The 12,687-nt window shown below is 46.6% G+C and overlaps 1 protein-coding gene across 9 annotated transcripts in view; it reads right to left on the bottom strand.

Annotated features, from left to right (window-relative positions):
• NCOA1 (nuclear receptor coactivator 1) overlaps positions 1–12,687 on the bottom strand; it is a 132,299-nt gene that overhangs the window by 49,979 nt on the left and 69,633 nt on the right. For all 9 annotated transcript variants that reach the window (XM_061461096.1, XM_061461099.1, XM_061461102.1 and 6 more), the window contains exon 3: positions 9,071–9,237. In XM_061461096.1, coding sequence (XP_061317080.1) covers positions 9,071–9,237 — 167 coding nt within the window. The remainder of the gene's footprint in view (positions 1–9,070; positions 9,238–12,687) is intronic.

Raw genomic sequence — 12,687 nt, 5'->3', positions numbered from 1 at the left:
CTCATTTCTGTGGCTCTCCTCTCTGCGTCTCTGGATTTTACAATCTCCTTCCAGCATGGATGCCATGCCTGAGCTCCAGTTTTGTCCCACCAACTCCATGCACGCACAACATCACCCAAGATGCAGAATAGTACTGAGATCTAGCAGAGACTCCCAAGATCCTTCTATGAAGTTCCTTTCAGATCTTCTGTATGAAAGGGTATATATGAAGATCCTTCTATGGTTGTGTCAAGATCCTTCCATATGATCTGTCCAGAAGGATCATACCAACCATAGAAGAAACTCAATTTGGAGAATAAAGGTGTTTCATCAGCATAAGGAGAGGTCACCAGTGGTGTTTCCTCTAGCACCCGAGATAAGGTACTCATGCAGGGAGAAAATACAAACCAGAGGGTGGGCTGACCCATTCACATGGAAGAGGACCAAATGGTACAAAACCTACCCAATTGCTCTGCTAAACTGCTAATTTTTTCCTCCTTCTACTACTTTAAGGTCATGCACTCTCCATTCAAGAACATGAGCTTTTGCTACAAGTTGGGGATGGTTTAACGGAGGTGACAAGAGGAGACAAAAACCGTTACCTCCAGCATGCTAGGAGTGCTACTGGCAACAACCAAATGCTACTGGTAAGATCTGGTACAAAAAAATCATGACAGTTTGAACCAATTCACTCAGAAAAAATGAAGTTCAGTTGGAAGAAGTACAGAGAAGAGCTATTGGGTTGATTAAAGGAAAAACATAGCTATCACACACCAAGATCCCAGGAGAGCTCGGTTTGTTGGACAAGTCAAGTGAAGATGGAGAACAAGAGCAAGAGCTTCATAAAAATACCTTCATAGGGAAGGGTGGAATTGCCAAACAGAAGGAAGAACAAACCAAATTAAAGGGCAATATTGGCACAGGAATGATCTGAAACTCATTTCCACCGAAAATGAGCAGGTGGTTTCATTGTCTTCAGAATATCATAAAGATTCCTGGAAGGATGAAGTTAAACAGTTAAAAGGACTGTATCTGTTTGTACTCTGTTTACCTTGGATCAGCCTCACACTTAAGGGCTTTCAGCGGGCACCTACAAAGCCAAGGAGGAATTCCCCCTCCTCGCTGATGTCTGATCTGGCCTCCAGGGTTTGGTTGGTTTTCTTTCTCTAAGATGTGACAATAAATTGGCTATGGGGATGGGATGAAAGCGGTGTTCATCCCCTCCCTCTAGTAACTGGAGCAGCTCCATCAGGGTTAACCCAAACACCAGATCTGGGATGAAGAAAGAGCCTTCCTCTCAAGCACCTGGCCAAGAAGGTCCTTCCTGACCTCAGGAATGAAGGTGGAGAGACCCAGAGTCTGCAAAACACCGCTCTAAGGCAAAAGCCCTTTTCTGACCTCCCTTGAAGCAAACAAAATCAGGATAACTCCAATAAAGTCAATGCATTTAAAGAGGAGACCACAGCACCAGGCTGACAGTTGTAGCCTGAAGAGATTCCAATCTAATTTTAGATTTGACACAAACCTTAATGTGGTTTTAATTAATTAATTAAAAAAAATCCTTTAATTAATGTAAACCCCTTAAAGCAGTTTTCATTTACTCCATTTCCAGGAGACATTTCCACTTACATTGCTCTCTCAGATGCCATTCTGCTGCTTGCTTTTGTTCTTCAGTCAAACCTCAAATGTTAGACCTAAACTTCTGTTTATAATACATCCCTGGCCTTGAAGGCTGGGCTGCTTTGAGCTTAGGCTATTTCTCGAGCCTTCACTTTAACGGCTTTCCGAGTAATGGGATTTCCATCTCTTCTTTGACTATGCAAAAACTCTGTATCTTATTCTTCTGCTACATGAAAGTGTCTTCTTTTGGGTCCACTGAAGGACCTCTGTGTTGACTCAACACACAAAAGCTACCAAAAACTACACTTGAATTCTCTGAATCCTAACAGTTTTAAGTTTACCTTGATTTCTTGCATGCAAGGCAACATCACCATTGCTACTGTGATTAGCAACATCATAGGAAGCCAAAGCCATGATGCACGCTCCACCTTTAGCTGGCATCAATGCAAATTCTGTGTCCTCTTGGCCACCAAGCCAAGTCAAGCGTGCTGTCACCTGCCCTCCTGGCAGCAACACCCACCTTGGGCAGCTCTCCAAGCCACCAAGGAAGGAGTTCAAATGTGATGTGGGAATGTAGTAGAACACCCCCAACATCCAGAGTCCTTGGAATCTCTCTCTCTGTTGGCTCTCTTGATGGCTACTTGTACTTGGTAGAGTGGCTACTGGCTCATTTCTTCAACCTGCTCCATCTGCATGGCCAGCTTGGGTACCACATCCAGGTGACTACCACATACTGCACCCAGTTTTGGGACCCCAGTGTAAGACAAACTGGAGTAAGATCAGCAGAGGCCACCAAGATGGTCAGGGCCGAAGCACTGATCCTGTGACCAGAGACCAAGGGAAGGGGTTGCTCAGCCTGGAGCAGAGATGGCGCTGGGACAGCTAACAGCAGCCTGCCCATGCCTACCAGAATTTATGGAGGTGATGGAGCCAGGCTCTTCACAGGGATGGATGGTGAGAAGATGGAAAGCAATGAGTACAAGTGAAGCAAGAGACGTTCAGGTGGGACAGGAAAAAAATCTTGCTCACCATGAGGCCAGCCAAGTGCTGGAGCAAGCTGCCCACAGCACTTGTGCCTCTCCATCCTTGGGGGCTTCCAAAGCCCAACTGGGTAAAGCCCTCAGCAACCTGGGCTGATCCCAGAGCTGCCCCTGCTTTGAAGCCATTTGTCAAACACCACCACTATCAGAAATGGAAATGAGATGGTTCCAGCCAGCCAGCCAGGTAAAATGCGAGACTTCTCCAAGAGGAGACTGGAGTACAATATAGGGAGAGGGAGGTACTGAAATGAGAGAGTATTCAAAATATAAAATGAAAGAAATAATGCAAACATAAACAAGGCAGAGCACATTATGCAGAAGGTACTTTCCCTTGGCAGCATGGAGGCAGCAGTTCCAAGGACCTGGGAAGTTTAATCAGAAACTGGAAATACTGCCTGTGCTTCAATGCATGTCTAGAAAGATGCATTCAAATTGGAGCTTGTGAAAGAAGGATATGCAGACCGTTTAAGAGGATTTGAAACAGAAAAAAAAAAAATGCCTTAAGGCTTTAACTCCATTATCCTGGTAAAACAAACCCAAGAAAGGGAGAAATTACCAAATGCTCCTTCTGCTCCTGCACCGGATACGTCCAGCTCCTTTGCAGACTCAGTAACATGGACATCAGCTAGATATTTCCTCAAAGCAAATGAAAGCCCATGTACAGCTCCATCCCCAGGGGCTGCAGACACAAACCTGTGTGGACTGATGTTAACATGGGAGCCTGGACCTGGGCAGAAGAAACCAGCTGAAAGACTCTAATTGTTCTGCACTGGATTCCTCTGCCTTGGGGTAAAGCTCGCCAAGGGACCTCATCTCTGCAACTTGCTTCCACACATTGCATGCAATTACTCACTTTGTGGTTTTATGGGAGTAATTTTATGATCTTTAATAATGTACCACATCACTCAGCTGCTGGGACAGGAAGGGGCTCTTTACTGAGTGCCCAAGGACAAGGTCTCCTCTCCTCCTAAGACCTCATGCTGCTGTTGCAGGCTGTGGGAGAAGCCTCTTCCCAGGCCACCACTTCATTTTTTGACCACCACTAAATACAAAGCCAAGGCTTTTTTGTTTCCTTTTTAAAGCTCACCACATGTTGGCATTCCCAAACCCAAGAAGAAACTCAGCATTCATCCTGAAGAAGCTTCCATATATCCTGCTGAAGACTCAGGACATCCCCCCCCCACCCCGAAGCTGTACATGTATATCACAGAATAAATTCAGGGGTGAATTTATGCATGTGACAAGACAGCAGAGGAACTTAATTAAAAGAAAGCCACTGACAGCCCACTGATCATATGCAACAGAGCAGCAAAAAATCAATAACTATTTCATATACTTAATTAACCTACTGTTTTTACCCAAAAGGAAAATTACTTCACCAAGTAGGTTAACTTTCAAATGGGAGGTGGTCTTAAGTGAAGGATCCTCTTCTTTTGGGGTTTGCCCTAGTGACAAGGGAGCACAAACTTCCCCGAAGGAGCCCATCTTATTATGGCCACACTTCAGAAAAAAACCCACAAAGAAATAGTAAGATGTCAGGAGGACACAACTACTCCACGGTTTTGTTGGACTCAAAAGAGAACACCTCCATCAAGTTGTGGAATTCTTGTGTACCCTGAAAAGAGACAGAAATACTCATATCCCTAAAACCCCAGGAAATTATTAAAGTAAAAGCTTCAAGAAATACCCTTCTCCCCCTCCCTGCCCAAAGTAACTCAGCTTAAAAATTGAAGGTCATCTTTGCAGGTTAAGACAGTAACAGTCAGGAAAGAAAGCTAATTGTTTGCCCAGTGCCCTTTTAAAACACCCCCAAATCAGGTCATTATTCTGTAGCATGACTACAGAATAAAACTGCATTAATAAACATCTAAATTTCTTTTTCCTTACACATCTATAAGAATAAATTCAGCAGCTCCACCACTGAAAAGCAAGACTGGAGTGGGGCTGAAGTTGTCATCGATGGGATCATTCGACCCTCCATTGCCATGAGAAGCCTTGCACTGCAAAGACAAGCAGTGACTCAGGGTCCTTCATGAGATGAGCTAAGTTGCGCAAATCTAAGCAAATACAGAATAAATCCTTTACTTTGGCAACTGCAGAGTAAATCTGCTGGGGCTTTTGGACCTCGCAGGACCAGAAATTCATGAGCATCACCCTATGTGTCCTGGAGGGGCTGGGAGCCGTGCCGCGGCTGCTCCTGGACCAGGTAGCTGCCGGCTCTGCGCACTGATTCCCGCAGAAGCCGAACATACGGTGGCACAGCGGGAGTGACTGCCAACGAGCGGCGATGAGCAAACGCAGGAAGGATGGGGGAAGGAAGTCCCTTGGATGCCAGCAGTGGTAGAGTCACTTGCGATGCCTTACGAGGTGTTTCAAGGGCAACTCTCGGCAGCTGCTTGAGTTTGTAGGCGGCGTAATGAAAAGCTCAATACTATTTGATTTATTCTATTAAGGTGCTGCATTTATACTCCTGCTCAGGAAAGAAATTAAACAGCCTATCAATGGAGAGGGCTTTTGGGAAAAGACTTGGTGGCTTCATCTTAAAAAAGGACACTGACAAGGTTGGGAGCTCTGTAAGGGAGATGAGATGACTCCTCTGCCATCTCCCACCTGTCAGATATCTGCATCGCTTCCGTAAACCAAAGGTTTCTACCCTCCCAAAACTGGGGCATTTGGTTTAAAAAAAAAAAAAAAGAAGGATGGGGACCTTCTGGATTGAGTCCAGAGGAGGCCACAAAGAGGCTGGAGCACCTCTGCTATGGAGACAGGTTGAGAGAGCTGGGCTTGTACAGCCTGGAGAAGAGAAGGTGCCACAGAGACCTTAGAGCAGCTTCCAGTACCTAAAGGGGCTGACAAGAAACCTGGAGAGGGGCTTTTGACAAGGGCCTGTAGGGACAGGACAAGGGGGAATGGCTTTAACCTGACAGAGGGGAGATTGAGATGAGATCTTAGGCAGAAGTTGTTCCCTGTGAGGGTGGTGAGGCCCTGGCACAGGTTGCCCAGAGAAGCTGTGGCTGCCCCATCCCTGGCAGTGTTCAAGGCCAGGTTGGACAGGCCTTGTCACAACCTGGTCTAGTGGAAGGTGTCCCTGTCCATGGCAGGGGTGCTGGAACTAGGTGAGCTCTGAGGTCTCTTCCAACCCAAACCATTCTATAATTCATTCTATGACATCATTTTACAGAAAAGGAACAAAACAAGTGTGATCTGTGCATCAGTGCAGCTTTTCCAGTATCTCTGCTCATTTCTGCACTCTTGTGTGACCAAGATGCCCTTTTTTTTTTGTGCTTGCAACCACACATTATCCACCTTCCCCTTGGCAACCGAGCCTCCTCCCTGTCCTGCAGCCTCCTGACTCCATCCCAGCTCCACCACGCTGCCCTGATGGCTTCTTCTACCAGCCTTTACATCACCTCTGCTTACCCTATAAGCCAAAGAGTGACGCAAATCAAGCAGTGAAGCTGTCCAGCTTCCCTCCACCCTTTGGGTTTTGATCGCAGCAGCACTGCTCTGAATTAAAGCAACCTTGGACGACCTCACCTCCGCATGATGGATGGACATCAGCTCAGTCTCACGGCATGGCTCCTCAGAAGAGGACCAACCCCAGGAGAGGACCTCCAACATCCATGTGCTGGGAATGATGCCAATCTGAATGCAAAGGGGAGCAAGGTCCACATGGATGGACTGTTGCCCTGCAGAGCATAGGCAAGATGCTCAGAGAGATCTCCTTGCTGACCTCCACACCAGAAGACCTTAAGGGCCTTTTCTCCTCTTCCATGGCAAATGACCGTGTGCCAGCACAGCCCAGGTCTCCAACACTAAAACCAACTGACTCAAAAACCAAAAAGAACTTCTGTGGGACGGTCAAAGGCTGAAAAATTAACTGTCTGGCCTCTTCCTCCGCTGCGTTTATTGCTGTCTTGGCAGATGAATTTCAGGTTGCTGCCACAGCCGCAACCGCTTGTTCTGCCAACTGTACATTGCTAACTTTGGAAGGTGTCCAGACCTAGGAATCTTTTCTAAACGCATTTGCTTCATACTTTAAATAGCAGCCCAGCAGGCAGGGGGATGGGAGGGAGGGTTCGGCCCCTGCGTGCGATCCATCTGCAAGCTTCTGCCGGCTCCTCCACCCCTTTGCGGGTTGAAACCGAGGACGATCCGTGCAGGACGGGCAGGCAAGGGGAGAGAGCCAGCAGGATGTAACCGCTAAACCCTCCAGGGTTGGCAGTGGGGAGGATGCTCCCCTCTCCCCTGGCACTGCCACCTGCACCTGCCCCTTCCAAAGCCCCCTGGCTCCATGTCAGGCACATCATAAATTACATTAATAACAGGACTTTGCCTGTTTTTTTCATTGCAATCTGCTCTGCTACGAGGTTTAGCATCATTTTCCCCACTATTATTGGGCTGAGCAGCATCGTTTGCTGGAATTTCTATGATTCTGTGATTTGTTGGGACGTCCTGAGCCCACTAAAACACATCACTGCAAAGTCAAAACTCCCCGGCTCCACTCTGTTACATGAAATTGCATCTCCAGGTGGTTTTCCTATAGAGCATTAGAAGGAGCACAGCCACGCGCGGCAGGATTATGTTGCCGTTCACAATACTTTAGCAACAAAACTACATCCTCAGCAGTTAGCAAATATTAATCAGCTTTATGGCCGTGAAACAGAGAGGAGGAGGAGGAAGGACATGGGCAGGGAAACACAACATCTAGCATATTGATATAACTACAAGGACAGACAATTGTCTCTGGCCACAAATATTCTGACTTTTTGCCATAGTTTTTCTGCCTCCTCATGTGAAATGTTCTCATGGTAAACAGCTAAGAACAAATACAGGTGAAGTTTTCTTTTCTTTGGTGATTTGGCACTGCACTAGATAAGCCGGCAACACAGAGCAAAGCTCAAGGCATAATATTTTTAAGTAGTGCTTGTCCTAGTTAATGTTCACCCCTGCTGTGCAATGTCAAGAAAACTAATGAACAGTGAAGTGGCAGTGAGCAGGAACCTGGGTGTACTCACCCGCTACCAAACTCCTTTCAGAGCCCAGGCACAACGTGAATGAAATCTAAAAGCGGTTGTCCTGGTTTATCAGGAAGCCTGGGCTGCCTGTCCAATGTGAACCAAATGCTTTGCCCCAAAATTTGGTGTCTAAAATAACAGTGAGCTGGGAGGCCCTATGGCAGTGTGTGGCTTGTGACAGGACAACGGAGAATGGCTTTAAACAGATTAATGGGACAGAGGGGAGATTTGAATGAGATCTTAGGAAAAACTTCTTCCTAAGAAGGTTTTTCCTGTGAGGGTGGTGAGGCCCTGGCACAGGTTACCCAGAGAAGCTGTGGCTGCCCCATCCCTGGCAGTGTTCAAGGCCAGGCTGGATGGGGCTTGGAGCAACCTGGTGCAGTGGAAGGTGTCCCAGCCCATGGCAGGGGGGGTTGGGACTGGATGAGCTTTTAGGTCCCTTCCAGACCAAACCATTCTGTGATCCTGCAGAGTGCCTGTACTTGTGCACCCATGTCCTAGCCACGGGCTTGAGTGAAAATCTAACATCTTTTATCAGGCAACACTGCTCTGCTCAGAGTGCAGTGGGAGCTCTGGCAAAGGCAGCACTTGATGGATGACACGCTCTCAGCACTAATACTGAGTGGGATTAGCCTTGTTCATGAAGAACAATGTTTTGCACAAAGGAAAAAGTATTTGAGTGCACAGGGCAGCCCTTAGCAGGCATGATGCACAGCAAGCTCGTGCCCACCTGCAGCAGATCCAGGACGGATGTCGGGATTGCAAGGACCTGAACAAATCCCACTCATTCCTCACTGCACCTCACCCCTTTTCCTGTGCATTGCTTGAGCCCTGTGGACTTCCGCATTTCAGTCTATGAGTTGATACTTGGGGTGAATTTTAACCTTTGTACAGCTTCTCAAGCATCTCTTCTCTATTCCCAGAATGGAGGTGGATTAATGTGCCCTCTAATCTGGTTGGCAGGAGAACAGGGGACACGGTTCTTCATCAACTCTTGCATATCGTGTGGCCAAGCTATCAGTACTTCAACTTACCCAGCCATAAAATGAAGTTTTGGCACACAGTTAACAGCAGTATTACTGATAAGCCCATAATGGGCCTGATTCTGAAAGTTTAACAAGCACTTCTGATTGTTTTAATCTATGGAGTAATTTCAGGATGAATCATAAACACAGAGTAAAATGCCACCTTGACCCAGAAACAAAGGTGGCATCTCAAACAAGCCAAGCAATGGAGACAAAGCACACCCTTCCATATTACTGCTTCCATATTACTGCCAATGGACTGATTATGTCATGATTCTCCATCAGTTAAGTCACGATTATTCACTGCAGTTTAGTGTCTGAAGGGTACCATGAGAATGCTCTTACTCTGAAGGTTTCTGACAAGCCAAGACAGGAATTGCCGCCTTACCTTGCTCCAACCTCTTCATCTGCTGGATCTGATCAACCGTCTTCTTTAGGATCTTGCATTTGTCGGGTTTGACACTCAGAGTGTCGATGTCCCCGATGTTTGCAGATAGCAGCTCTGCCAGCTCCTCTAAATATTTGTTCTCCTGTTCCCGTCGCCGCTTTTCATTGCTGTTAGAGAAGGGGGAAAGAATTCAAAGTCACATTAATGACTTTTTCTCACTTCCCAATCTGGTCACACCTGGGCACTGGATAAGAACCCCAGAATACAAGCACTGGCTGGAGCAATGACCACACTATAATCCAAATATCTCAAAATACTGGGGAGCTCATTCAGGCCTTTGTCTGTTTTTATGCATATATTCAAAATTAATTCATAGGGCTAGCCAGACACTCCTAACAAAACCAGACCTCTAACATTCAGGACTCTTGTCTTCCTCTCAAATATAGTTATAAATTATATATATACATAAATATAAAAGAGTTACATACAGTCTCCCATTCTTCTACAGCCACCATTCCAGCTGTTGCTAAGTTTAATTCTAAATTCACGCATAAAAGCTAACAGCATCCACCAGAGTTCACAAAAGAGAAAATTGGAATCAACAGTGACAAGAGGAAAATGAAAAATATTCATGAGATCAACCTTTTCATCCCAGCGAAAGCAGATTTCCTTTTAGCTGCAGAAGCCCAATGCTCTCCCATCAACTCTTTGTAAATTTCGGGAATTGAGAATATATTATTTATGTGCTACGGCACAGCCATCATTGAAGCCACACTGTGACATATTCCTTTACCAAAGATGTTGCAAGCATCAGAAACACCAAAATGAAAGGTGCATTTGTGAGAGACACAGAGACACACTTTCCCTGAAAACCTTCTTCTACATCAACTGGAGGATGAAATGAGAACACCACAAAACGCCCAATATGGTTCTGCATTACCTGCGATGCCTTTTATCAGGCTGGTTGTCAATAAGCCACCTAATATTTTGTTGGGACCTCCACAGCACCAGTTTAAGAATTACTGCCTGACAATCCCCAACATTTACTAGATACCAAGAAGTTGCTGAGATGCCTGTAGGCATGATGAGATGTTCCTGTCCTCAAAGAAGCCGACCACTCGCACAGGGGCTGGGAAAACACTGGTTACAAAAGCTGAAGTCTGGCTCAGTAGGCGATTTGCGTCCCACTGTAGATGCTGTTGTGTTGTGCTATGTGGTAAAACAAGCTCTGCTAACAGCTGAAGTCTTTGAGAAGAGGTTTGGTTTATTTTCTCTGCTGAGAGTGCAAGCCAACCAAAGGCATTTGATACTGTCTCCCACAGCATCCTCACAGATAAGCTAAGGAAGTGTGGGCTTGATGATCAGGTAGTGAGGTGGATCAAGAACTGGTTGGAAGGAAGAAGGCAGGGAGTTGTGGTCAATGGGGCAGAATCTAGCTGGAGGTCTGTGACTAGTGGAGTCTCTCAGGGGTCGGTGCTGGGACCGGTGCTGTTTAATATTTTCATCAACGACCTGGATGAGGGAACTGAGTGTACCCTCAGCAAGTTCGCTGATGATACTAAACTGGGAGGAGTGGCTGACACACCAGAGGGCTGTTGCTGGACAGGCTGGAGAGTTGGGCAGGGAGAAACTTGATGAAATTCAACAAGGGCAAGTGTAGAGTCTTGCATCTGGGGAAGAACAACCCCGTGTACCAGTACAGGTTGGGGGCTGACCTGCTGGACAGTAGTGAAGGGGAAAGGGACCTGGGGGTCCTGGTGGACAGGAGGATGACCATGAGCCAGCAATGTGCCCTTGTGGCCAAGAAGGCCAATGGCATCCTAGGGTGCATTACAAAGGGTGTGGTTAGTAGATCAAGAGAGGTTCTCCTCCCCCTCTACTCTGCCTTGGTGAGGCCGCACCTGGATTACTGTGTCCAGTTCTGGGCCCCTCAGTTCAGGAAGGACAGGGAATTGCTTGAAAGAGTCCAGTGCAGAGCCACAAAGATGATTATGGGAATGGAACATCTGCCTTATGAGGAGAGGCTGAGGAAGCTGGGTCTCTTTAGCTTGGAGGAGACTGAGGGGTGACCTCATCAATGTTTACCAATATGTAAAGGGTGAGTGTCAGGATGATGGAGCTAGGATTTTTTCAGTGATGTCCAGTGACAGGACAAGGGGCAATGGGTGTAAACTGGAGCATAGGAGGTTCCATGTGAACATCAGGAAAAATTTCTTTACTGTGAGAGTGACAGATCACTGGAACAGGTTGCCCAGGGGGGTTGTGGAGTCTCCTACATTGAAGATATTCAAGGCCTGCCTGGACAAGTTCCTGTGTGATGTACTCTAGGTTACCCTGCTCTTGCAGGGGGGTTGGACTAGATGATCTTTTGAGGTCCCTTCCAACCCTTAGGATTCTGTGATTCTGTAAAGCATGAATATACTTTGATAACAGCAAGGTTACAGAGGTACTCTCAGAAACCGTATCTGTCCACAGGGAGATGAGACACCACCAGCCCTCCCCTCTAAGGAGCTCCTTAGGTAGGCTGCATAGATGTTTCCCGATTTTTTTACTAATTCCACTTTATTAGCTCAATATCCAGGTAGATATTGTCTCTTGGGCACTTTTCTTCTGCTCAAACTTGCTCTCGTCATGACTACTCCATGATGAACCGCCCCTTGCCTCCCAAGCTCACTCTCCATGACCTCGTTTCTCCTCCTGCTCATGTCTCTCCAGATGTCGTGGCTGCCCAGAGGAGCAACACAGATGACTGTGCAGAGCAGCAGAATCATGGAATCATAGAACAGTTAGAATCAAAAAAGAAAGTTAAAAACTAAAGACAACCCCATCTGTGGGTGTGAAGAACATAAGCTGTTTGGGCCACCATGAAGTCCATGAGTGAGACCTTCCGTGGGATACATATGGTGTGACCTAGAAACGCCTCTGCAATGGGTTTGGGTGAGTCTAAGAGCCCTCACTTCCCCAGCAGGCATCTCCCAATGAGAACTAAAGGGTCACAGGCAGCAAGAACAGCTTCACAGAGGTAGGTTGAATGTCCATCTGCTGCAGAAGTGCAGGGTCTAGCCATGGACCTCAGCCTCCTTTTGCATATGTACTGGTGATGCCAGCACTGGCGCGCTCCCCAGCAATGGGCAGGCAAATGCTTGTCAAAGGAGCTGAGTGAGTATTTAAGTTAAGGTTAAATTAATTCCTATCTCTCCCTGTGAAGCAGAAAGCAATAGCAGAGGGGAGAGAAAAAAAAAATCCCTCTGTTGTGGGTGAGCTCATTTCATGAAAACTCTTAATGTTGCTGTTGCTGTGGCAACTTTCAAATTGTAGGAGGGAGAATTGGCCAATTTTCCTTACATAAAAGCATCATGAGAATATTACGGCAGTGGGCTGTTCTTTATGACTCCTAAATACCATCAAAAGCAATAGTTAAACCTTCTAGGTTTTAACAAAGGAGTTTTGAAGTTCACTTTGCTGTGGAGTACATCATGGAGGACTCTGGCCAGCCCAGGGAGGAGGACGAGGTCTCTCCTCACTGCAGCTGAGAGCTGGGAGATGGTCTGAAAGAAGATGAAGCACTGGTGAGGACTTTTCGTCTGGATTTTGTTAACATGTTTAGCTCCGGTGTT

The sequence above is a fragment of the Pezoporus flaviventris genome, unplaced genomic scaffold (assembly GCF_033815535.1).
Source record: "Pezoporus flaviventris isolate CSIRO_AGI_PZ_B2104156 unplaced genomic scaffold, CSIRO_AGI_Pfla_v1 ptg000031l, whole genome shotgun sequence".
Taxonomy (NCBI): Eukaryota; Metazoa; Chordata; class Aves; order Psittaciformes; family Psittacidae; genus Pezoporus; species Pezoporus flaviventris.
The sequence above is the reverse complement of the archived record's forward strand: the minus strand, read 5'-3'. Positions and strand labels throughout refer to the sequence as shown.